Source organism: Nyctereutes procyonoides, unplaced genomic scaffold, assembly GCF_905146905.1.
Source record: "Nyctereutes procyonoides isolate TBG_1078 unplaced genomic scaffold, NYPRO_anot_genome, whole genome shotgun sequence".
Taxonomy (NCBI): Eukaryota; Metazoa; Chordata; class Mammalia; order Carnivora; family Canidae; genus Nyctereutes; species Nyctereutes procyonoides.
The window spans coordinates 59,887,501-59,913,285 of record NW_026575051.1 but is presented as its reverse complement, the minus strand read 5'-3'; the positions used below and the strand labels follow the sequence as shown (position 1 = coordinate 59,913,285).

Sequence of the window (25,785 nt, the reverse complement as noted above, 5' to 3'; positions counted from 1 at the left end):
TAATATTCTCTTCAGGGGAAATACTGGTCAAATTTTTATGAAACAGTTATGTAGTTACCCTGACAGAGAATTTCATTCTTTTTTTACATTGTTGATTAACTGAAACAAATTATTCAGATTTTGATGCTTTTCTAAAGCCTCTACTGTAAGTTACAGGACAGGATTTGTATATTTAACAAAACCTTCTCAAAGTCTTATGGAAAGGCTGTACCAAGTACTTTGAATTCTTCATACTTTAAAGAACAGAATCTGTGCTTCGAGGTGACATTACTTAGAAAATATTCAGACTGTTGGGCATCTGGGTGGCTCAATTGGCTAAGCAACCAACTGTTGATCTCAGCTCAGGTCATGAGTTCAAGACCCACATTGGGCTCCACACTGGGCATGGATCCTACTTACAACAATGACAAAAACAATAAGGATTAATTATAGATGAATGAAGGAAATTATGGCTATTTGTTCAGAATATTGTCAATATTGGTTTTAAATGTTCTATTTTCATGGCCATACAAAAAAACCCTTTCTTTTCCTTCATGAATATTGCTAACATTCAATTTTGTAGATTGTGGTTTTGTAGATGGAAATGAATACATTTAAATGATTCTGACTCATTCTCTGAAATTCAGAAACTCTTAATAAGTCCTCTTTTTCTTCATGGCAATAAATTATTTGCATAGGTTCTAAAGAATATATTTTCATTTTTACTAGTATGTAATTGGACAAGTCAATTTTGCAACAAAGACCATATCGGAGTATCATATTTGATAATAATTCTCATTTAATACGTTTGACAAGTCTGTTATTTAAAAAGAAGGGTTGACTTTATACATGCAGCCAATAGCTACAAAACCCTTTTAGGAAAACAGGTCTGTTCTTTGGCTTAAAAGTTCAAGCCTTACCATTAGAAAGGAAAATTACTCCCTCCTAGGGCAGGAGACTTTAAAAAAAAAAAATCAGAGAACCTTAAAAACAGAGGAGTCCATCCAAATTCACAAGACAGTAGATGAAATTTGGAGGGAAGTTTTCCTAATTTGGTCAAATAATAACAGCTTTTAAAATTGTGATACAGGACTACTTATAAAAACTTGCAGTTAAAAGTTAATTCTATGATTTAGCAGCTGGCAAATAGTGCCTAGTTTTAGATTTGAAAAGCAAACTCAAGGAAGCCTACATAGTTAATTAAGACTTTTTCTACACCTATATAGGTAATACAGCCTAATCTAAGAGACCAGTGTTTTTGTGATCAAGAATAATCTAGAATTTATGTAAGATAACATGGGAAAGACATTCAGAGAGTATTGTCTAAGATTTAGAAATGGATAAAAGGATTGCTGGGGGTTGTTTCAATGGAGGTTTGGATATTGTCTGGTGAATTACTTAGGGATTATCTGATTCTATAAGAGTGTGCCCTACCTGAATTTATACTGATGAAGCTGTTAACAACCCTGTAGATATAGACATTATCTTATAGAAAACTAATAGTGATATAAACAGCTCTTGCCATAACAAGGCAAATTAATTTTATATGTTAGAGTTAGAACTGATTTACAACTATAGAAAAGTTTACTCCAAACATTATATTTTATTAAACTACAAGAAATCACCTAATTTTACATATATTAGCAAACTCATTTTTGTATCCCCAATTGCTTCAAACTCTTTTGAATGTGTCTTAATAAAATCTTTGATACATGTTCATTTACAGTCTCATAAAAACATATTTTAAGCTTTTAAAAAATTATTCTTTAGCACCGCAAATATTTGGGAAAGTGTCTATGTACCTCTAAGTATATACTTATCCAAATTTGTAAACTGAAAATGTAAAAAGGTCACTTTTCAACAGTGTTTCACTATAACCTATGACAGTGGCTTTCGATCTTTGTATGTTTTTCAGAATCATTGGCAGATTAAAATATGAACAACAAAAACAAAAAAGCTTTGGATTCACACTTAGAGATTTTGTTTCAATTGGTCTAAGCATTTATATTTTTAAAAAGCCCCTGCATTTATGATTTTAAGGCAAAGCAGGTATTGAGAACTTTCTTCAAGCATCATCTTGAACCACAGCTGAGAAAAACAGGGGAAGGGGATATTTTATAAGGGCTTCACAGCTTAAAGAAGCTTGAAAATCATTCCATTCACCTAAAGCCAAACCAAACTTACTGTCCTTACTGTTCTTCCCAAATTTGACATTTGACACCAAACCCTCTTGACTGTATATGCTGTACTTTCCTCCCCTTATCCTACTCTCGGGACAGCATATCTCTCATCTCCACACTTCCAAAGCTTGCCCATCTGTTGGTACTCAGCTCAAAAGTCATGAAGATTGTGTAAATTTTTATTTTAAATAAAGTAGAGTTAATTTTCTTGATTTCTTCTAACAGTTTATCTTGCATATGTATTGATTATATCATTACTTTCTGTCATAACAACACATATTTTAACAATAACAGTTACATACTCTTTATCTAGAAGTCTCCTTCCTCAACCCACAATCTCACATTTTTGCTCAAGAAATATGTAAAATACAAAATCAGTAGGAGAGCTCATACAGGCAAACTTTGACACATCCCTTGTGATATAAGTGGATGAAAGAATAAAAGAAATATAATGTTCTATTAAAACATTAATACAGTACTATTATGTGCTTTTCTAACTATGCAAACAAACTCATAGAACAAAAGATTTATTCAATGGATTATGTACTAAATTAATCTCTTGAATTCTTTTACTATTTCATTTGCTTTTCTGACTCAGTTGTGTATTAGTTGTTAAATCATTCATCTCAGTCTCTCATTCATTGAATCATTTATGCATTGGCAGTTTCTTGAGCACCTATGATATGCCATTGGGTTCATTACATACTAAGGAAAATCAAATGACTAGAACATCCATGCCCTCTAAATATCTTGCTAGAGGAGTTAGGATCCAAACAAAAAATTAAAATAGAGTGGACTTCGTAATGTGTATATCTGCTTATCTTCTTCCACAAACTCCCTTCAGTCCTATCAAATCCCTAATTTATTCTGTCAATTGAAAAATCTATTGGGGAATCACTTCTTTAAATTTTTCTAATTCTTCCCCAGCATGTGGTATTAATCCAGGAATATAATGTTGTCTTAAAATGTAAGAAACCAATTAATGTAATACATCTTATCAATAGAATAGAGGACAAAAGCAATGGCCATCTCAAAGACTCACAAAAAGCATTTAACAAATCCGGCTCCTCCTCAAGATAAAAATGTTCAAAAAAAATAGGAAAAAACCAACAGATAATATGTGTATGTTTGTGTATATGTGTATCATAGGCACATGGTTATGGATTCTGAGAACTAGCATGATCTGCCATCTGCAAACTGGAGATTCAGGAAAGCCAGTGTTATAATTCAATCTGAGTCTGAAGGTCTGAGAACAAGGGGAGCTAATTGTATAAATCCCAGTCTGAGGGCAAAAGACCAATGTCTCAGCTCAAGAATCCAGGCAGAAAGAGAATTCAACCTTCCTCTGCCTTTCTGCTCTATTTGGGCCCCAAAAGACAGGATTGTACTCAACCACACTAGGGAAGGTAGTTGCTTCACTCAGTCCCTCAGTTCACATACTAATCTCTTCCAGAAACACATTCACAGACACACCCAGAAATAATATGTAACCAGATATCTGGGCTCTTTGTGTCCTAAATTCACACGTAAAATTAATTATCATAGATTATCTTCGTTCTGATATGAAACAGCTATAAAAAATCCATACCTAGTAACACAATAGTGAAAAACGGAATGCTTTCTCCGTAAGATCAGAAACAAGACAAAAATGTTCACTCTTTCCTTTCTAATTCTAGTCAATATTACACTGGATTTTTTTGTATTGTGAAGGCAATAAGGCAAGAAAAAAATATGAGGCATTAAGATTAGAAAGGAAAAACTATAACTATCTCTCTTTTTTGATGACACAATCTTACATACAGAAAATTCAAAGAGGTCTACTAAAAATATTAGAACTAATAAATGAGTTTAGGCAGTTTCAGTATATAATATCAATACACAAAAATCAATTCTATTTCTGGAAACTGGCAATGAACAATCAGAAAATAAAATTTTAAAAAGAATTCTATTTATAATAGCATTAAAAAGAATAAAATACAGAGGAATGCATTTTTAAAAGAAGCACAAGATTTATATAATAAAACTTTAATACAGTGCTGAAAGACAATCAAATACCTAAATAAATGGGGAAACATCCCATGTTCAAGGATCAGAAGACTTAATATTGCTGAGATAACAAAACTTCCCAAATAGATATATAAATTCAACTCAGTCTTCATTAATATTCCACCTGGCTTTTTGAAGAAATTGACCAGTTATCCTTAAATGCATTTGGAGGTACAAGAAGCCAAGAATAGTCAAAACAATTTTGAAAAGAAAAAAAATAAATGATTCACACTTCCTAATTTCCAAATATACATCAATGGAAAAGAGTCAAGTTTCCAGAAATAAATTCTTATGCTTATGGACATTTTGCTTTTCACAAGAGTGTCAAAACAGTTCAATGGGGGAAAGGACAGCCTTTTTAACAAATGGTGCTGAGACACCTGGATATTGACATGTAAAGGAGTAAAGTTGTCCCTGTTTCTCCCATCATACTGAATAATTAACTCAAAGTGGATTCACAGACTTAAGAATAAGAGCTAAAATTATAAAGCTTTCATAAGAAACTATAGTAGTAAATCTTTAGGACTTTAGCTTAGGAAAAGTCTTCTTAGATGTAACACTCATGTCATAGGTAACTAAAGAAAAAATGTATAAATCCTAACTTAGTAAAATTAAAAACATTTGTGCATCAGTGGACATAATCAAGATAGTTGAAAGAACACAAGGGAGAAGAAATGTGTGGGAGATATCAGAAAGGGACACAGAACATAAAGACTTCTAACTCTGGGAAATGAACTAGGGGTGGTGGAAGGGGAGGAGGGCGGGGGGTGGGGGTGAATGGGTGACGGGCACGGAGGGGGACACTTGACGGGATGAGCACTGGGTGTTATTCTGTATGTTGGTAAATTGAACACCAATAAAAAACTAATTTATTAAAAAAAAAAAGAAAGAACACAAGAGTGAAAGTAAGCATTTATAAATCATATTTCTGATGAGGGATTTGTATCTAAAAAGTGTAAAGAACTCTTAAAATTCAATAAAAGGATAAATAACCCAATCTAAAATTGAGCAAAAAATATGACTAGACATTTTTGCAAAGATATACAGATGGTCAATGAGCACATTTAAAATGCGCATTATATTAGTATCAGGGAAATGCAAATCAAAACCACAATGAGACACCACTTCATCTCAATAAAATGGTTATTATCAAAATGATAAAAAAGTGTTGGTGAGGATATGAAGAAATTAGAATCCTCTATACACTGTTGATGGTAATATCAAATTGTGCAGCCATTTGGAAATCTGCCTAGGAATTCTTCAGTTAGTCAAACATTGAATTATCATATGATTGCTCATATCAATTGATCATATGAGCAATTCTATTTCTAGGTATCTACCCAAGAAATATGAAAACCTATGCCCATTTAAAAAGATGTATATAAATACTCAAGGTAGCATTATTTATATATCCAAAAAGTGTGGTAAGGACATAAAAGATCTCTACCTTAATACTACATACTACAGTATTATTAACCACAATGTTAATTATATATTCAAGACTTTTAAATATCTCACATGTCCATCATGTTAAAGAAGACTGGGTAGGACATGCGGAATGCTTCCTTCACAGTTCAAGGGTTATAACGATTGTAGTTTAGAAGGCAGTTTCATGTATATACAGAGTATAACATTTAAAAATAAATGAGAGATTGGATAAAAATAAAAATAAATGAGATTATGGATTTCCAGTTTTAAAAAGCGGTTGAATAACTGCACCCAATGATTTCTGTAGTAACATCACAGTATAATATATTAATATGGTAAGATACACCAAAAGATGACTCTTCACAACAGGGAAACTTAGCACGGATAGACATTGTTGGAATCTGAGAGAGATTTATTTTAACTGTAATAATGCTTCAATGGTATTAAAAATAAAATCAGTGACCCACCCTTGTTAGAATAAAATGCTATTGCCTGGTTGAAAGGACCCAGGCACACTAGTTCCCACCTGTACACTGTTCCTTTTAAATTATCTTTGACCACTTAAGTTAGTAGCCATTGTCTGCCTTTGTAGATACTAATTTTGAGACAGGTAGAGTGTGTTTTCTGTCTATTGTCTGGACTCGTGTGTTAATTTAGGGGCAATAGATGCTGGAAAATAACTGGACAAGCAGTGGAAAGAGGGACGGTTCAGGGGTGGGAGAGTGGGGGAGTAGTCTTCATTTGTCATAGAAATGTTGGGCAGATAAGAAAAGCAGAAGGCAGAGCTACTTCTCTGTTCAGAGTATCAGAAAGCTAGAGACCCGATGGTAAGAAAACATCCATCCTGTCTTAGGTAAGGTCATAAGAACTCTGTAAGGAAAAAAGAAAGAAAAGAAAACCTTTTGGATACTGAGAATAGGACTACAAATTATGCACGCAATTCTGCTTTCAAGCTGTAGTGTATAGAAAGATTTATTCAACTGGTTTGTGGTCAACATCAAATCTTCAAAACTGTCAAAGTAGGATCAATCAATATAGAAAGAGTTATCATCTTGATAACTCAAAGGGGAAAATATATTTCTGAGGATGACTTATCCCTCTTCAGTCCCAATGCGATGTGAGACTATAAGATTTTATAAAATAGGTAGAAACTCATAAAGTGAAACAAGTTGGAAATTTTAGCATGTTTTTGAAAGGTAAGATATTAGTGAAAAAACGAAAACATACTGCCATTTTCTTAATCTTTGATTACTGAAAATCTGGCAGTCATTAATTTTATGAAAATTTTGAGTTGAACTTAGCAGTTCGGTACATGTTTATATAACTTCCATGACTCAAAGAACATTAGCCAAAAATCTGCAAAATCATCACTAAATCACAAAATTGTTGTCTTGTATTTCTTTCAACAATTCTATAAACTGCAATGAGTCATAGCATCTAAATATGTATCCTAAAAGATATTAACAGTTGTACCATAACACTCGTCAGAGTGAGCTTCAAAACCAAGCACAAATAGTTTTAATATCATAAAGCATAAGAAAAAAATAATTATTTTGCTTTAAAATTCTAATAAGAGTTGTTTTTTCTAACATAGTTGGTGTATCAATCATCATGAAAGAAACTAAATTTCCTGTTTTTTGCTGAAACTCTTCTTTCATAGCCATAAAAGATTTAAAAATGCCTATGCCACTAGTTCTTTTTTTAGTTTGAAACTTGACGTTTCTTCCTATATTTGGAAATCCTTTGAGAAAAAAAAAATGCACCCAAAATAGTAATTAATCAGTGTCTCTCACATTGCGTAAGGCATCCAATCTACAAAAAGTACTTGTAATTCTTAGAATTTTTAAAAATATTTTATTTATTTATTCATGAGAGACACAGAGAGAGAGAGAGAGAGGCAGAGGGAGAAGCAGGCTCCATGCACGGAGCCCGACATGGAATTCAATCCCCGGTCTCCAGGATCAGGCCCTGGGCTGAAGGTGGCGCTAAACCACTGAGCCACCTGGTCTGCCCTGTAATTCTTAAAGTTTAAGATCAACTAATATTTACTATTGTTAAAAAGCTCTTGTAATACCATGGGCAATTGTTTGGTGGCTTAATTGAAGATCTTTTATTGCACAATATTCCTTTTAATCTTTTCTTCATTATTTTTTTTCTTTATTTTTTTTAACATTTCTACAATTGAAATTATATATTTTATTATCTTCCCATCTAAATTTATTCTATGTTTATAACCCATGTTGTTTGGACCGCCCAGGTGACTCATCCGTTTAGCGCCAACTTGGGTCCAGGGCCTGATCCTGGAGACCTGGAATGGAGTCCCGTGTCAGGCTCCCTGCATGGAGCCTGCTTTTTCCTCTGCCCGTGTCTCTGCCTCTCTCTCTCTCTCTGTGTGTCTCTCATGAATAAATAAATAAAATCTTAAAAAAATAATAATCCGTTGTTCAATAGCTGTCCAAAAGTATAAGCCCAGATCCTATTAAAAATCATTTTGTAATTCTTAGAACAGTTGACTCTGATTTCAGGCGACTAATTTCATTGATTCTTCTACTGTTTAGAGAAACTGTTTATCAAATTCACTATGTATTTTCTGAGAATATTTCTTGATAATGAAAAATGTTCTGGTTGTAGTACTAGTTTCTCCATTTCTATTCAACTAGGTTTCAGTAATATGCTTTCATTTTAAATTTGATAATTTGCCCAGATGTACTTTTTAAACTAGAAAAATAATTTAATTTTGTTTTGTTTAAAATAATACTATATATTTAAATTTAATTGCCAGTTATGGCTTACATAGTTATCACTGTAACATGTCATACACATAAACTGCTAAACAAATACACTACAATATTATGTCAGTACACAGAAGAAATCACTTGAACTGGGTCAATCTATTGCTACTGCTTTCACTGATTTGTTTATGAGTAATACTAAAAACGACACAGGCACTGATCACATGCTCTACAATACAACATTTAACAGGATGCAAAATTTTATTTTTTATTTTTTTTTATTTTTTTTTTTTAATTTTTTTTTAATTTTTATTTATTTATGATAGTCACAGAGAGAGAGAGAGGCAGAGACACAGGCAGAGGGAGAAGCAGGCTCCATGCACCGGGAGCCCGATGTGGGATTCGATCCCGGGTCTCCAGGATCGCGCCCTGGGCCAAAGGCAGGCGCCAAACCGCTGCGCCACCCAGGGATCCCCAGGATGCAAAATTTTAAATAAATATATAATTTTGTGTTTAATGGGGAAATGTCTTTATACTGCCTCAAGTTCAAATATTCAGTTAAGTTAATTAAAATTAAATACAATTCAAAATTTTGTTCCGGTTACAGAATGAATAAGGTACAGCATAGGGAATAGAGTCAGTGGTGGTATAATAGTGTTGTATGATGACAGATGGTAGTTGGACTTGTGGTGAGTATAGACTTATCTAATCACTATGTTGAACACCTGAAACTATTGCAACATTATGTGTCAACTATACTCCAATTTAAAAGAAAAAAGGATTTTTTTTCCTAAATGGCACTAGCCACATTTCATGTATTTACTGGCCATGTACATTTTATTAAAAGCCATAATAGAACAGAACTCCACTCTTATTTCTTAGCCTGAGATAGTAAAATTTCATTGAAAAGTTTTGTAGCAAACTACTGATCTTGACACTGTTAAAAGTGTTCCCAAGTTCAAAGAAAGAAGCACAAGCAAAATGCTCAAGTGTTTCTTGAGCTAGTAACAGTAAATCACTGCAACCTTATTTTCAAGATATTGCAGGTACAATAAATTGGGCCTGAGATGTGGAAAGAAACAATTGCTAATAAGGATGGGTGATAAGGATGGCAAGATAGCTATTGATTGTCTACTGACAACACACACCAAAAATACAGGAAGAGTTTAGCTACCATTTTTACTTTCAAAATACAATTAATTTTGTTTTTCTAGTTGTAACAGTTTTATTCTAATAATTATGCATGTTATGGCATCAGTTTAAAGTAAATGGATGTGGCAACTTGCAATGACTGGGCCCCAGAGGAAAAGCAGCTCTGAAAGTGAAGACTATCAGGCTTGATGCTTATGTACAAGCTCCTTTGTTATGTCAAAGGTTACATCTCATGCTCAGGATTCCTATTTCCACAAAATTTTAAGTTTTAAGACACCTTCACATAAAGCTGTCTTTCTGACGTTGGAAGCTATCCTCTTTCTAATGCTAGTTTATTTGATTTCTTGAGAATAAATTGTGCTGGTTTTCTTAAAGTCATCTCTATTGCTTTTAATTCATAGACATAAATAGCTCTAGTGTTTTCCCTGGATTCCAGGGAAATGAACATTCTAATGTTCATGGACCATTCCATGAACATCAGCATCTACAATATCATCATCATCATCATCATTGTCATCATCAAATTTGGGGAATCCTCTAGAGAACATCTTCCTAAAGGTTAGAATGTATCAGGTAGACATAAAAATGGTTGTTTTTACATGTGTTCATTTCTTAGTTGTGGCTATTTAGTCACTTCCTTCCGTTTTGACAATATGGATTCCTAATTCACTCCACCAAATTCTACCTGTTAGAGTTAGGCTCGGTTATTTTCTTCTAGTGTTGAAGAGAAGGCTGATGTAATAAAAATATCTGTATAAGAATACTTAAAGGAGGGATCCCTGGGTGGCGCAGCGGTTTGGCGCCTGCCTTTGGCCCAGGGCGCGATCCTGGAGACCCGGGATCGAATCCCACGTTGGGCTCCCGGTGCATGGAGTCTGCTTCTCCCTCTGCCTGTGTCTCTGCCTCTCTCTCTCTCTCTGTGACTATCCTAAGTAAATAAATAAAAAACCTTTAAAAAAAAAAAAAGAATACTTAAAGGATATGAAGTAACATAGAGTCTGGTACTAGTGTGTCTTGGGCATCCCAGATAACTGAGAAATTGAATTTCCAACCCAAATGTCAACTCTTTGTGAGAGCACAGTCATGCAAGCGTTCTTTCTCATTTATAGACATGGAATGCCTAAACTGCAGTTCATGTAGATAAAGAAAGATATTTCTATAATCATTCTTCTAAATATATATTAATACAGCTTAACTGAAAAAGATTAATGACTACTCCTATATATTTTTATTACCAGATTTTTTTCTCTTTCACTTGAACACAAGATTGTATTAGGAAGACTAACCTTAATATCATCTCTCTGACAGTTTTCCTTTAAGATTTGATTAAAAATATTTATTCAATTTAATATTTTAAAGCATTAAATTTCTGAGAGTTTAATGTAATTAATATTAAAAATTAATATCTCATTTGGTATCTTTAGTTTTTTTTATCTTTAGGTTTTTAAGTCATCAGTGATTTCATTGCTATACAGGTGTATATATATAGAGAGAGGGGCACCTCTGTGGTGCAGTTGGTTAAGGGACCAACTCTTGGTTTCAGTTTAGATCATGATATCAGCATTGTGAGATTAAGCCCTGCGTTGGGCTTCCTGCTCTGGAGGGAGTCTGCTTCCTCTTTCCCTATCCCTCTGCCTTTCCCCCTACTCCTCACTCTCTAAAATAAATAAACAAAAATTTTAAAAGATTTAATATATATATTTATATTATTTATATATTTGTATATATATATTTATATTATTTGTATAAATATTTATATATATATCTGTAAAGAAAACAGTGGAGTCTTTTGTTATAGGATATTAAGATTTGTCTTAATAGGTTGGACTTTGGCTTTTTTTCCCTTTGCTTTCCTAAAATTCTATAATTCTTATGAGTCATATCATATGCATTATTTTTATAAGAGAAAAAAACTTACTAAAATTACAATGGATAATACTTACGGAGAGGAAGAACAATTAAAAAATGGAAATTTTTCTTCTATTTAAGCATAAATTCTGAGCATAAAATGTTTGTCAAAGTAAACCTCACATGTTAATAAAAAGGCCATTAATTAAACAACCATTAATAAACTGGTCATTAATTAAAAGATTATATATAATATATGGGTGGAACTGGATTCATGATGCAGTTTACCTTTTCAGCACTACAAGTGAGTAACCTAGAATGCTTTTTAATAATCTGCAATCAGGATCAAATCATATATCAAACAAATTTAACTGAGTGTCAGATTTTGGCACTGACCATAGGTACATTAGATGTATTTCCAGGCACACAAGCGTTCATATTGAAGGAAATGGTTTAATCTGCTACAGAATTTAACAATTCAACTATTAAACTCCTTAAATAAGGATAGCAGTAAATACATACTGGGAGTTTATCATATGCTGAGTGCTTTATGTAAACAATCTATAAGATATAATAATTACACCTCAGTTTACTTATAAAAAGACAGAAGTGTGGAGAGGTTAAATAAATCCCCAGTGAGTTACAGATGTATGATTTCATGACACAACCTAGGTTTGCATTTAAACATTTTGTTAAACCACATTGTATTGACTCAACAATCTTTATATCCATTATTAATGCTGTTTTCTAATTATTTGGTCTTTATTTAATTGTTTTTGCAATCAATTAAAATGAAGCATAAACTCACAGTGTTCTGAAAATAGTCAAGGGACCTACAAAGGAAACTAGTTTATTGTGTAACCTCTAATTAGCTGTAATTACAATATTTAATAAAGGAAACATCTACCTTTAGAGATAATCAAATCTTTTCACTGAACTCCACTAGTGCTATGGTATATACAATAGACTAATAACAATCAAAAGTATTATTCAAATGCTGTCAGGAAACATAAATTATAATTTATTGCCAACCCTGAACTATTCTTCCACTAAAACAGATTTAATATAGAAACTGGGTATAAGAAAAATAAATTGTGTAACCATTCATAATTTAATTCCATTAAGGTAGCATACATATCTTTTTCTTATAGGACACACTCACTCATGTATGTGCATACACATGCAAACACATTCACTCATCTGGAAAGTTCTTTACTTATAAAACTGTTAAGGAATTTCTCTGAATACAGGAGGTCAATAAAAGTCCTCACCAGTATGCATTAGACATTTACCAACTGCCACCGGCAATAATATCACAGCAAAAAGACCTTGAATTATTTTAGATATGACCTCTTTACGACTAAGACATTTAGTATTAATGTTTAATCTAGTCATATGTTTAAAAGGAATATTTTTGAAGAATCTATTATATTCAGTTTGGAATTATCAACACCTATGAGCAAACTCTAAAGTTTACTTTGTCTTTTTTTTCCAATCTATGTCAGGCAGGGGAAGGGTATAAAAAAGAAAGGATGCTTTATGAGTTCTGTTTGCTACTTGTGAATATGTATGATGAAGTAATAAGATCACTGACTATTAGAAGGGCCAATGGCCCTACATTTTGCTTGCTGCCAAGGGGGAAAAACTATTCTGTTTGTAAATAAAAGTCTAAACATCAAAGATGGCAGCAGCAGTAAGTAATAGTAAACCTCACTTTGCTTTATGATATAATGAAAGAACCAATTTAACTACCATATGATATCTTTAATCACCTCTTAATATTAAAGAACAAAGTGGTATTACTGCCATTAGCATTTTTGGAAAAGAAATAGGAAAACAAATGAACAAAAGAATATTCAGCTGACCAAAGATGCTAATTAGTTGAAAGTGCATTCGGAACAACAAAAAAATAGCTCCTCCCCCATAAAAGCATAATGGTGCATGAAAAATTAGGAACGTTAACTGCCAAGGATATTCTGGATTAAATACAAGCTTCACAGTATTCAATCTGTAATTAATTGACAACCTAAAAAGATAATATGCTTTTGTTGATACTCTAAAGTTGGATTCCCCCCCAACCAAAAAAACTCCACTAAGCATGATTAATAGAGATTTCTCAGCCACAATGCCAAGTAACAGAATTTTCTCAAAGAATTTACAAAGCAGGAAAGCTAGTTTTTTTTGTTTTTACATTTGTTTTAGAAATACCAAATGATACTTTTATATTACAATTTATATAAGAAAAGAGGAATTTTCATTTTTATTATTTTTTATCTGAGAAATAAAACATTACAAGTTTTAAATAACAATTTTTATATTTATCTTAGCCCATATTTTTATGTTGAAAAATATGCCTTTCTCAAATCCCTTTCAAATTGTTGCCTAACCAGTGGCTATAAACTCTTACAGTGACAACTATTATCCATTATCCAGTACTTGACATGCCAGCTCAACATTGCTATATTAACTGACTTTTGAGTTTTCTCACTCCCTGTGGGGCCCTCTCTCCTAAGATTGATGAGGTGCAACGTGGTGTTTGAGCTGCCATGCTGACTTGACAAACAGCAAGAGTGGTTCCTGCACAGAGTGGAGGAGGGAAGGCAAAAGAGAGACAGAACCACAGTGTATCCTGGGATGACAACAGCCTCATGCACTTGCCTTTCAAGGCAATTAAAACATTGTTTCCCAGATTTTACACTTCACTCAAACACAAAACTTCTTTCTTCAATTAAATTGCCCCAAAGGTTCATTGGTACATATTGAAAATTAGAGAGGGATTAAACTTTTGTCCCTCAGATATTTTAGAGAAGCTAAGATAAAAGTTGCTGCTCTTTCCAAGTTTTAATACGTTGAAATTCTAATCACTTCTTATAATTCCCAAAATGGTGTTATCGCTTACTTTTTAACTATTGAATTCACTCTGGCAGAGCTAAGGTAATAAAACCCATCATAGTCTAATTTTCAGACAGCTTGATAGAACCAATGTTCTTAGTATAGATAAAGTGTAATGAAGCACTTTCTTTCCCATAGGAAAGTCTTTGACTCATATGCTTTGATGCCAACTAGCCTTCACATCTGCTGTTTCACCATTGATAGCTGTAACTTGGCATGCTAAACTAGTGTCTGCTGAAGCAACTTTACTCAAAGGCACCATTTTATTTCTTGCAATGGGAACATAGTAAAATGGTGTTGGTTTCCTGTAGGCCTTATGCAAATCCCTGTAATAAACATAGGATCAGGCCTCACATACAATAAATTGTGTGTTAGATGAGAATGTGGGAGGGAGACAATCTCCTTGAGTGAAAATAACCCCCTTAATATGCCAATAAATTAAATGCATTACAAATAATTGGCTTAAACATTCGCTTCAAACATGACCAATATAAAAACCATATTAGATACTAATAAAAATATAATACTTTAAAACACCAACCTTATTTTATTGAATAAAACATTGTTGCTTAACCTAATGTCAACATTAATCCATTACCTACAACCAATATCTTAAAACTGTTAATGAAGAAAAAAAATACTTGGGAGAAAAAGAGAATGGCTACAAAAATCTTTGCTGAGGTACTTTTGATTTCTAAAAAAGCTGTTTAGTGAAAAATGAAGAAAACATCAACGTGGACAGATGAAAATTTCAGTAACAGTATTAATCACTAATCTAAACCAGGTACACTGGTGTCCAATCACATAAAACTTTTAGGTTTTGTTTCACTCAAGCATGCAGAAAAATCAAAACAATAAACCAGATTGTACACAAACTTGAATATATGAAACCAAAAAAAATCAAAATAAAGTTTCTATTTATTCTATATAAGCATTGAGTTATTACGTAGTAACTTGCAAACAAGTTAGCAAGAACAGTTTCTGGCTTGGAAGCTCAAGTATCTCAGGTTTTCCATCACCCACATTAGAGCAGAATGCCATGTTTGAGGAGCATATGGTTTCAGTTTAGATACATAGAGGGATAATGAGGAATTCCAAAGTAACTCAAAAAAGATATCAATTAGAATTGTATGATAATTTTTTTCCATTAGCTATTATAGGTGCATTTTCTTTCCATGAGGAAAAAGTGGCAGTACTTCACCAAATACTACAGAGCAGTCACTAAGCTCTGGAAACTACATGAGTCCAAATCCCAATCTGTTGAGCAGAATCTAACTCGATATATAAATATAGAGTTAAGGTACTTCATCTCTTCTTAATCTGGTCCTCATAATGTAAACACAGAAGTCATATATACAATCCTTCCAAGACTATAATATGCCTGCTTAATGGGTCTCTAATTTCTCCTCTTTCCACCATGGTAGAAGCACCTGCAATAAAGGCTTACAAAGAAAAGGTGAATGTATCCATTCCCTAGGTCCCATAGAATATATATTTTCTCAACATTTACTTGGAGCTACAAAAATCAGGATTAACTGCCCCCACACCTTATAATTCCCTGAGAAAGGAGAAAGCTTTCATTCTGCTACTTGGCAATTCTCATGCCCAACAACTGGAGACTTCCAGGAATGGTGTCAGAAATGAAGATTTAATTAGATTATTCACTCTCAGCAGATCTCTTTTGAAAAAAGTCTCTAAACACAACCCAGGTAAATAATTTGAAAGAAGTAGGGGTATGGTCAACAGATTTATCATCATTTTAGACCTCTGTCTGATATTTTGTAAAGTCTGGGTTTCAGAGAAGAACTCCGAATTAATATGAAGGAAACAGAAATCGAATTATTTATTAACGATTGATGGCAATAATGAAGGATTGTTTATATTTCAAATTAATTTAATTCTTCCTGCACACTGGAATCACCAGAAGAGGTTATATAAAAAACAACAACAACAAAACAAAACAAAAAAAACCCTCAGACGCCTAGAATCCCACCTGAAGATATTTTTTAATTACTTAGCCTGGAGAGGCGTTTGGGGCTCAGTATTCTCTCAAAGCCCTCAAGTGATTTTTAACGTTCTAATGTGCACACAGGTTGAAACTACTGATTTAAACAAATGGATATTTTAAAGATTTTAAAAATTTACTGGATGATATACCAAATAGGACAAAATAATGTCTCTATCCCTTGAGAAAGAAAAACTGATGCAAAAACAAGACTATCTTCTTGCTTGTCAGACAAGACCATATTCCCATATAAAATCCATGCTATCCAGTCCCACTGGTTGCAGCATACCCACACGTACCATTTTGATGCATAAAAGACTGGCCCCATAAGTTGAAGTAGTGCTTTCACTGATAAAATAGTATCACTAACTTTGCTGAGCTATAGTCTAGAATTTATGATGCATACATAGAGAGGTACAACCTATCAACAAATAAAAGATTTTAGTCACAAAATTTTGACACCAATATACATATTACTATTCAATTTTTCAATTAGTTTCTGGGTAGAGACAACACCTGCCAGGTGAGACCCAAAGCTGAAATCTGAGATCTAAATTACTGAGGAGAAAAGGTCAGTGTAATTACTGAGCATAAATTGACTCTGAATAAATAAAAATGACTTGAAAGCAAAACTTTATGGCAAGTTAAACACGGTGACTCTTATACAAGCAATTATTTAAGAAAGAATCTCTGTAATTACTGAGGTAACATAATGAATTTCTAATTATTATATTGTCAAAGAATCCTGCCTGGATTGTAGCAGAAAATGAATAGAAATATAATAGTAAATTGGGTACACAACGAAAGACATACCCAATTTCTATCCATGTGCAGATAAATAGTTATTAAACCCTTTCTCTATGATGACCTTACTTAACTGGGGATTTGCCACATAGAATATCAAAGGCATTTAAATAATAATTTCTGGAGATCTAATGTACAGCATTGTGATTGTAGTCAGCAATACTGTATTATAAACATCAGTCACTAAGAGACTAGATTTTAATTGTTCTTACTACAAAAAGGAAATGATAATTATGTGATGTGATGGAGAGGTTAGCTAATGCTACAGTGACAATCATATTGCAATATATAGATTTATCAAATCAGCATGTACCCCTAAACTTACACAAGTTGATATGTCAATATTTCAATAAAAAAATAAAAGGAGTTCAAAAGTCAGTTCAGATTATCTTTCTCATCTTTGCAAACTATTTTAGGCCAATTTTATGCATACACAAATGAAACTTTCAAAATGTTTTACCACCAATATAGGAAGAGGAAACTAAACACTCATTTTGGAAAATCCTTTTTCAATGTGAAAACTATAGATGCCATTCTGAAAATTTACTTCTCCAGTGTGTAAGTCTCTTCATAGTAAATATATCATACCTTCACGACTACTGTTTTTCTAAATAAAAACAACAAACAAAAATTATGTTTCACATAAATAAGGAAAAAACATGAGAAATGTCTAATGAATGGTATATGTTTCTAAATCCATTTATTATGTATATGCAGGAAACTGCCAATTTTTTTTACATTCTATCTCTCAACTCAAAAATTACTTACGTTCTTTTGGCATTTAAGAAGCAAAAATCACTCAAGCTTTCAAAAAATCATTACAGGCATGCCACACAAGCAATTCAGGCTTAAAAACCTATACTGTCACCCTAGCATAATTCAATTTTAAAAGACCATTGAACTGATAAGCTCAGAATAAGAAGCAGATTATCAAGAACATGTGATAGCTATAACTGCCCCAATGGCTTAAAGCAAATGTTTTAGAAATTTAATATGATCAAGCAGTTGAGGTCATATGGGTGAGCCAAAATGAGTAATGCACTTAGCTCTTCTGAGTAATGGTGGTTATGCCATGATATCTTTAGCTATTACTTTTATTGTTGATACTACGAGTCCCTTGGTTATAGCTTTCATAATTAATAAGTCACTTAACCTCACCATGGCCCAGTTTCCTCATCTGTTAAATGAGCATAATGATAATTGCTTCCTACCTTCCTTAGGGGTTGTGGTAAAGATTAATAACCTGGCATTTAGAATGTACTTTGAGTTCTTCTAAAAAGGGAGACTATGAACAGAGAAAAATAAAACAAAACCTTCTCTGTGGGTAAGTACCAAAAGATAAAATTTTCCCTCCAGATGGATCAATCCACTTGCTTGCATTCCTAACATTATAACCTACACTTCCAAATAAATTGACATTTTATGCAGAGTTAGAATGGAAATGCCATAAAGGGATACATATTTTGAAAAAAAAACATTTTCAGTTCTCTATAGATTAGCAAACTTTTCAAGATAATCACACACTCTACCTAAAACCCTTTGGCAAACTTTTCAAGATAATCACACACTCTCCCTAAAACCCTTTGCCATAGGTTTTCCATCAATGAATGTGATAGTCATTGTGCCAAGGGTAACTGCACAGAATTAGGTAAAATAAATAACTTGCTTCCATAAAAATAACTTAAATATGTAACACTGATTTAGGGTCACATGGTAGATTACAATGAAATCATTGGAAGAAAACAGGGAGAATATAGGGAGATGTAATATTTTTATAGTGTACCCTATAGTAAATTGGAAGATTGAAATGCACTAATAATCTTTTGGACTCAGCCAAAGAAATTCTAGACAAAATTACAATATATTCAAGGTATCAGTTAGTTACATTTAGCTACATAGAATAAGGTAGTATAAGAAAGATGATACGGAATATTAACAATCATAAGAAAAACAAAGAGAAGGATGAGGGGGAAAGAAATAATTTAAAAGAACTGACATGTTTGCCAATAGTACTTAGCAGTGATAAAGTAGAGTTGGAATTTGCATGGTTGGGTGATTTTAAGTGTTCCTAATCTTCAATGTCTCAAGCCAGTAAAAGTCCTCTAGATTGTTTCAACATGGCGCCAGTCCTTAATTAAAGTACAAATTAAGCATGTTGCTTGAGATGCTTCGTTAAGATCTCTGAAAAAAGTCAGGGCAAAGCCTTGTAGATTTTCTCCTCCATTAAAGAGGTTCTATCCCAAAGCAACAATTAGTTGGGAGAGGCACATTTTAAAAAGAACAGAGGATGTGGATTTTAGATTATAAATGGATTCAACTGGATACATTTAAGTCCACAAACGTTTAGCAGAAATGGTATTGGCAAAAGCTCTGTCACCCTGGTGTAAAATAATTTAATTTTAGAAGACCAAGGAACTGATAAGCTCAGAAAAAGTAGCAGATTATCAAGAACATGTGATAACTATAACTGCCCCAATGGCTTAAAGCAGATGTTTTAGAAATTTAATATGATCAAACAGTTGAGGTCATGTGGGTGAGCCAAAATGAGTAATACACTTAGCTCTTCTGAGTAATGGTGGCTATGCCATGGTATCTTTAGCTATTACTTTAATTGTTGGTACTATGAGTCCATAGGTTATTGCTTTCATAATTCTGTTCAAAAGGTACTAAAGTCTCTGAGCTTCCATGTTTCTAAAATAGGACCTACTGACTTGTAAGCTAAATAAAGGTTTATGTTACATGCCACTAAGAGTTTTTCATTGCTTGTTAAGCGACTTGAGGCGGCAATTGTTAACTAATAAAGCCCAAACCACCTGCAAGGCCTCTGTAGGGAACCAGAGATCCAAATGTGAATGATACAGATTCAATCCCTGCTCCCCCATCCCCATGCTATGCTGTATAGTGTAGAAACAGAGGAACCAAGCAGATAGCTTGGGTTAAAAGTTTAGTGAGAACTGAAGTAAAAAGTGCTCAGAGGATAGAAAGGAGGAGTACCTTTCTAGAACTGGGTAGATTTGGGGAGGGGAAGGATCAGGAAAATTTGCCTGGGATAAGTGAAGTATGAATTAGGGCTTAAGGAATAAAGAGAATATAATCAATTAGGTTGATAGGAAGGATAAGAATGAAAAAAAATGCATAACTGGCATTGGAGAAGGAGGTGCACCATGTACTGTGGCACAACCCGGGGCTCAACATGAGCAGTTTGGCTATAGTTTGAAGTGCAAGAGCAAGTGGCTATGAAATAAGTGAGTCCATGACGTATCTTGTAAACACACTGTGGAGCTAGGTTTATATCCTAAAGCAAAAGGGAGAGGGTAATTTTGGAGGACTTTAAGTCACTCTAGTAACTGCACAGACAACAAGAGGAACAAATTGAGAAAAAGAAAAGTTAAATGGTTCTACAAAGCCCTGGTCAGAGATGACACCAGTCCTGAACCAGGATAGCAATGAAGGAAATGGATATATAGGAGATCGAACAGACAGGTGTAGGGAAATGCATGGAGATGCAGGATACATGTCTAAGATTTAACACAATTCTTACCATGTAAGTGATGAATGATTAGTAAATACTTCTTGAATAAAAACTTGGTATCTTACAAATGAGCATCCATATCATATAACTGAGAACATAAGATGCGTGGCGATACTGGCTAAAGTAGGACATCTTGATCATTGGTTTAAAAAATAGTTAAAATAAGGAAAAATATATTTTATATTATATATTTTATATCTTCCTTTACCAATAATTTTCAATAAATTCCCCCAAAGAATTGCTAAATGAACCTCAATATACCATTCCAAAATACACAGTCCAGGAAAAAGCTTTCATAGTTTCCTTCTATTTCACTTATCAGATTACATCTTCTTCATGACAACAACAGTCAGAAGACTGAAGCAATTTCAATTAAATAAACGTGATGTGATTTCTTTTTAAATCTATTTTGAAATGATTTATCCTGCTGTGGGTCACAAATTTTCTTGACTATGTTTAAAATCATCCTAAATTCTGAGTATTTTTAGTCACGTTTTCTAGTAATGCTAATATATAACATCTGTCAAGCTTTGCTAAATGGTTAGCATATCATGTAGAGCTTTCATTTGATATTCAAAAAATACTGTGAGAATGTTCTTGTTAGTCATTCCAGTTCAGAGATGAGGAGTCAGAGGTTTAAAAGGAACAGTGTCCTATCAAAACACAGCCATCAGGTGGTAGAGCCAAGAATTAAGCTCCAGTTTCTCTGATTTCATAGTTTTTTTTTCCCTCCCCATTGGTAACAACTATTCTAAATTGTAGCCTTTATATTTTTAGAAGTATTACATGATTATATTAGATATTTGATACTATTTAAATATCCTTTTAATATGGGGAAGAACTTTTTAAAATAACCATAAAAGAGAACATGTATCTCCTTTGATACTACTTTTTTTGGGAAGAATAGACTGTATTAATAGATGCAGCCAGCCAGAGGTTTCAGGTAAACCAAACCTAGAGAGAGAATTTGTAGAAATCAGAAAACCTGAGTCATGGGTTGCACAGAAATATAGGTGATTCAGCATCATTTTGTAAAATATTACTCACTTTGAAAATCCAAGGATTCTCAAAAGAAACCATAACACCTACAGGCTCTAGCTGAGTTATTTTTGAACATGTCATCTATATGCATTCATTCTTCTAATCTTTATTCTTCAGGGAGAAAAGAATGTGCTTGCTGCTCAGTAACATTCTGTAGTGTTCAGCCCTTGGATCAGACTTCAGTTGTATTACACCAAGTTTCCAGATTCTGAGAAGGAAGTTTTGACAACTCCTTTATTATTTCTCAATAAAATCTCTGGGCCTTCAGCTATTTTATCCTTTACATATAATTAAGAACATATTGGTGATGTCATACAGTTTTCTATTGTTTACATGGAATAACCCTGAAGAACTACCATCCACTCAGTTTTGAGTTATTTTACTGGTCATGGCTTTACATTTATCCTTGGAGAGAATGTATGTGAAGTGTAATGGATATAAGAAGAAAGAACTCTTTTTGAAGACAATATACACAGTAAGCTTAATAAACAAAGTCAAGCATGTTCTTTGGAAAAATACATATTTAATGTTGCAGAATGGCATAACTCTCCGTTTTTGCAATATTGAGAACTTACCCCTTTAAGGCCAGGTATCTTGAGCCAGCTCTTCTTGCTTGTAGTAACAAAACTATACCATTCTTTAAAATAATTTTCTGGAACCGAGCATTCCAGAACAATTAACTAACAGCAGGGTCTTGTTAAATTTGTAAAAACAAGATGGAAATTCCTTTAGAAATCAGTGCCTTAAGGGTGCTTCCTAGAGTGTTTGTATGCATTGCTGTTAATTAAGAAATAAAAGAATGGTATCAAATGTAAATAGGATACACACACTACTCCCTGGTTCATTGCAGAGATTCAAAATGAGCATGCAATTACTTCAATTCCAGATTGCTAGGGAATATTTTTTTTTTATTTAAAAAAAATTAAAATACCCGACTGGTGTAAGTGTATAGTTTAACAAGCTAAAATATGAGGTTGAAATTAGTATCATTTAGGGGTACACTAAAATAACTAAAGAAAAAATAAGATTTAATGATTCTTTTAAATTCTAATTCTTTCCTAATTTCAACAGTAAGAATTCGGTATGTGATCAAGTTACTGACCTAAGGCAATGGTCAGTTTAATGATAATCACTGTGTGGTTTTTATTGCGACTAGTGTAGATTCCAGAAGGCCCTAATTCTACAGACAGGAAGTCTGTACTGTTGAAAACAGAAAATTGTTCTATGCCAATTTTTTCTTAGTGCTAGTGGTAAGCCTTCATGTAAGAGTGAAAACAAGAGATGAAAGACAAAAAAGAAAAGTCAGTGGCAATGAAGAGTGAAGATGGGGGAAAATGACACTAACACTGCAGAGTAATTGAGCTAAAAAAATAAAATTAAAAAAATAATTAAATTTTAAAAAGAAAGAAGAGAAAATCAAAAAGACTGAAAAGACAAAAAAGGGAGAAAATAAGCCTAAAGATAAGAAAAAAGAATTTTTTTTTCAAAATGATTTTTCAGAGATAAACCTTGATCATAGTATAAAAGAGCTTTGAAACTTAAAATATTTCTTCTGGAAAATAAAAATGAAATGAAAACTGATGTATTTTTGAAACAGAAATAATTCTGGTATCAAATCACTTGCTTTAGGCACTTTGTATTATTTGACAAACTCTTCTTCAAAACTCTCTTGGATGCTATAGTAATTTAAATGCATAATAATGCATATTCACTCCCTACAGAGTTAATGACACTGACAATGTGCATTTAGTATTTTCAACAGCTGATTTCCTTTTGAAAAAAAAAACTGTATAAGAAAAGCTATTTCTATTAATTCTGAATATTCAATTGAGGAAAAATTGATCAATTGCAATTAATATAGTCAAATAGCCCTATCCTGTTCATAATACTTTGCTCATATTCGGTCATCAATAAATTTGATTAAATAATAATGATTTTCCAATTAAATGTAAAATATACATTCAAGCTTTCTTCTAGCCACAGGAGAAATTCACTTTGAAAATAATTAAGTTATAGGAATTACATAGATTCCTATACATAGATTTGATTAAACTTTCAATCTATCTTACTCTTTGGATGTTTAATGTCCTCCAGAACTCTAAAATAAGAGCTGATTTAGTTCTGTAAGAACTTTTACAATGAAAACTACATATTTATTTGGCAGGGGTATTTTAAATTGCTTAAAACCCAGTTCCATGATTGTTGATTTAGTCCTCTGTGTCTCCAACTAAACTAGAATCTCCTTTAAAGGGAGAAATAGATGTTATTTGCTCTAGAATACCAACGTGTAGTGCAATTTCTGGTACTCAACAGGTACTGGATGAATGTTTGATGAAAAAATTTATTTTATAGCTTGAGTCACTTATTAGAAAAAAAATCTCACTTCGGCATACTTAAACTGCCAATTACATTTGTATCAACGGTGAAGGAAAATGCCAACGCTTAATATTTTTCCTGACCTACAAAGAAATTTAAAAGACTTGGTAAAATATAAAAAAGACTTATGAAGTAAGTCTGACTCCAGAAAGTGAAATGTCCCCATTTGAACTACTTTGGCACAGTGAGAAGAGCTGGAGTAAGAAGAAAGGAATAAAAAAGAGGAGGGGAAGGCACTATATATGCCTGGAAGTCAGTACAAGCACATTTTGCGTTTCCATTTAAGTGCCACAGGGCTGTCCTTCTGGAAACCATTTTAAGTTCAGTAGCATAGCCCATTTTCAGACTCTGCCTTACAAAATATTAGACAGATGAATATACGGATAACAAGAATTGTTCCTGTTTTTTTCTATCATTTGCTTTCCTTCTTTTTCTATAGGCTTCTGAACAAGTGAAACTTGTCTCACCTTAACAGAAAGAAATGTATGTATGAGAAATATTATTACTTGTAATTATTCTATTCTTCTGGAAGGGCTAAGCCTTGTGGAGTCTGAATCTACTAGTATTTAATATATATATTAGTAAATATATTAATGTAGAACAAATACACTATATTAACATACTCATATTAATCATATATTAATATATGCTATATATTTTTATATTTATATATATATATATATTTACAAAGATAAAACCTTGTTCAGACAAAATGTTACCTGTGGGCAGATTTTCCTTCGAACAAAAAGGGAATCCTTGTAAAGCAGAGACTCCTTGCCACTTACAAGTATTAAAATGGTTTACCTTGAATTTAGTTATAGATCTCTCCACTCCCTGAAGTACTCGATTGATTATTCTGCACAAGTGACAGTGTGGCTATACACTTATATTCATTAAGAGAGAAAGGTTTGTTTGCACTCTATCATTTTAATATGTAAAATTGTAGATAATGAGAAGGACTTACCTTGAAAAACGTCATGGTTGCACCGTCCTCCACAGCACCGTACTCTATCTTGGTTTGTTTAGCTAAATCATCAGCAGAATCAATAGGGGATTCCATGCGTTCCACTGTCAGAAAGGCGGCTAAGTTAGCAGTATACGAAGAAATGATGATAAGTGTGAAAAACCACCAAATGCCTCCCACTATCCTGGTGGAGAGCGCTTTGGGCATGAGCTCAGAACCTAACAGAGATTGGGGGGAAAAGGTGAAACGAATACAGAGAATTTGATCAGCAGTCAGGTACTTTTGGTCACAGTGGCAGAAGGGAATCACTGTGTAATAAAAGCTTAAATCACAGGTTCACATTTTGCTTTAGTAAGCAAGCAACAACCATTGGGAGAGCAGAGACTTATTTCAGATAATAAAAGTCTCTTAGGACACTCTAAGTATAGTGACAGGAGACTCGAGTTCTACCTGAGACAGTACAAATTAACTAGTTATAACCTTTATAAAAATAACACTGGAAGAGAGAAAAAATCTCTCTATAAACTACTTGTACAGTTTTTCATATTCTTGTTAGTTACTTCAGTTTTAGAAGAAATGATTTAAAATATGTTCAAATTCATTTCTTAACAAGGTTTATGTAAAGTTTCATTTTTCATGTGCATGAAAGCTCATAAATTTTGTCTATCTTGCCATTTTAAAAAGTTATGTTTTATAAAAATACATTTCAATTATACATTCCTTGAGATATGGGGTTTTAGTTCAGGTTTATTTTAAAATAAGGTAGTGTATTATTTCCTTTTGTATAAACAAATGTCTCCCATCAC

General features: G+C 33.0%; 1 protein-coding gene across 1 annotated transcript in view; it reads right to left on the bottom strand.

Annotated features, from left to right (window-relative positions):
* The window catches only part of GRIK2 (glutamate ionotropic receptor kainate type subunit 2), a 633,334-nt gene that overhangs the window by 93,024 nt on the left and 514,525 nt on the right, over positions 1-25,785 (bottom strand). Inside the window, exon 13 of the mRNA XM_055329533.1 lies at positions 24,980-25,197. Within this exon, the coding sequence (XP_055185508.1) occupies positions 24,980-25,197 (218 nt within the window). The remainder of the gene's footprint in view (positions 1-24,979; positions 25,198-25,785) is intronic.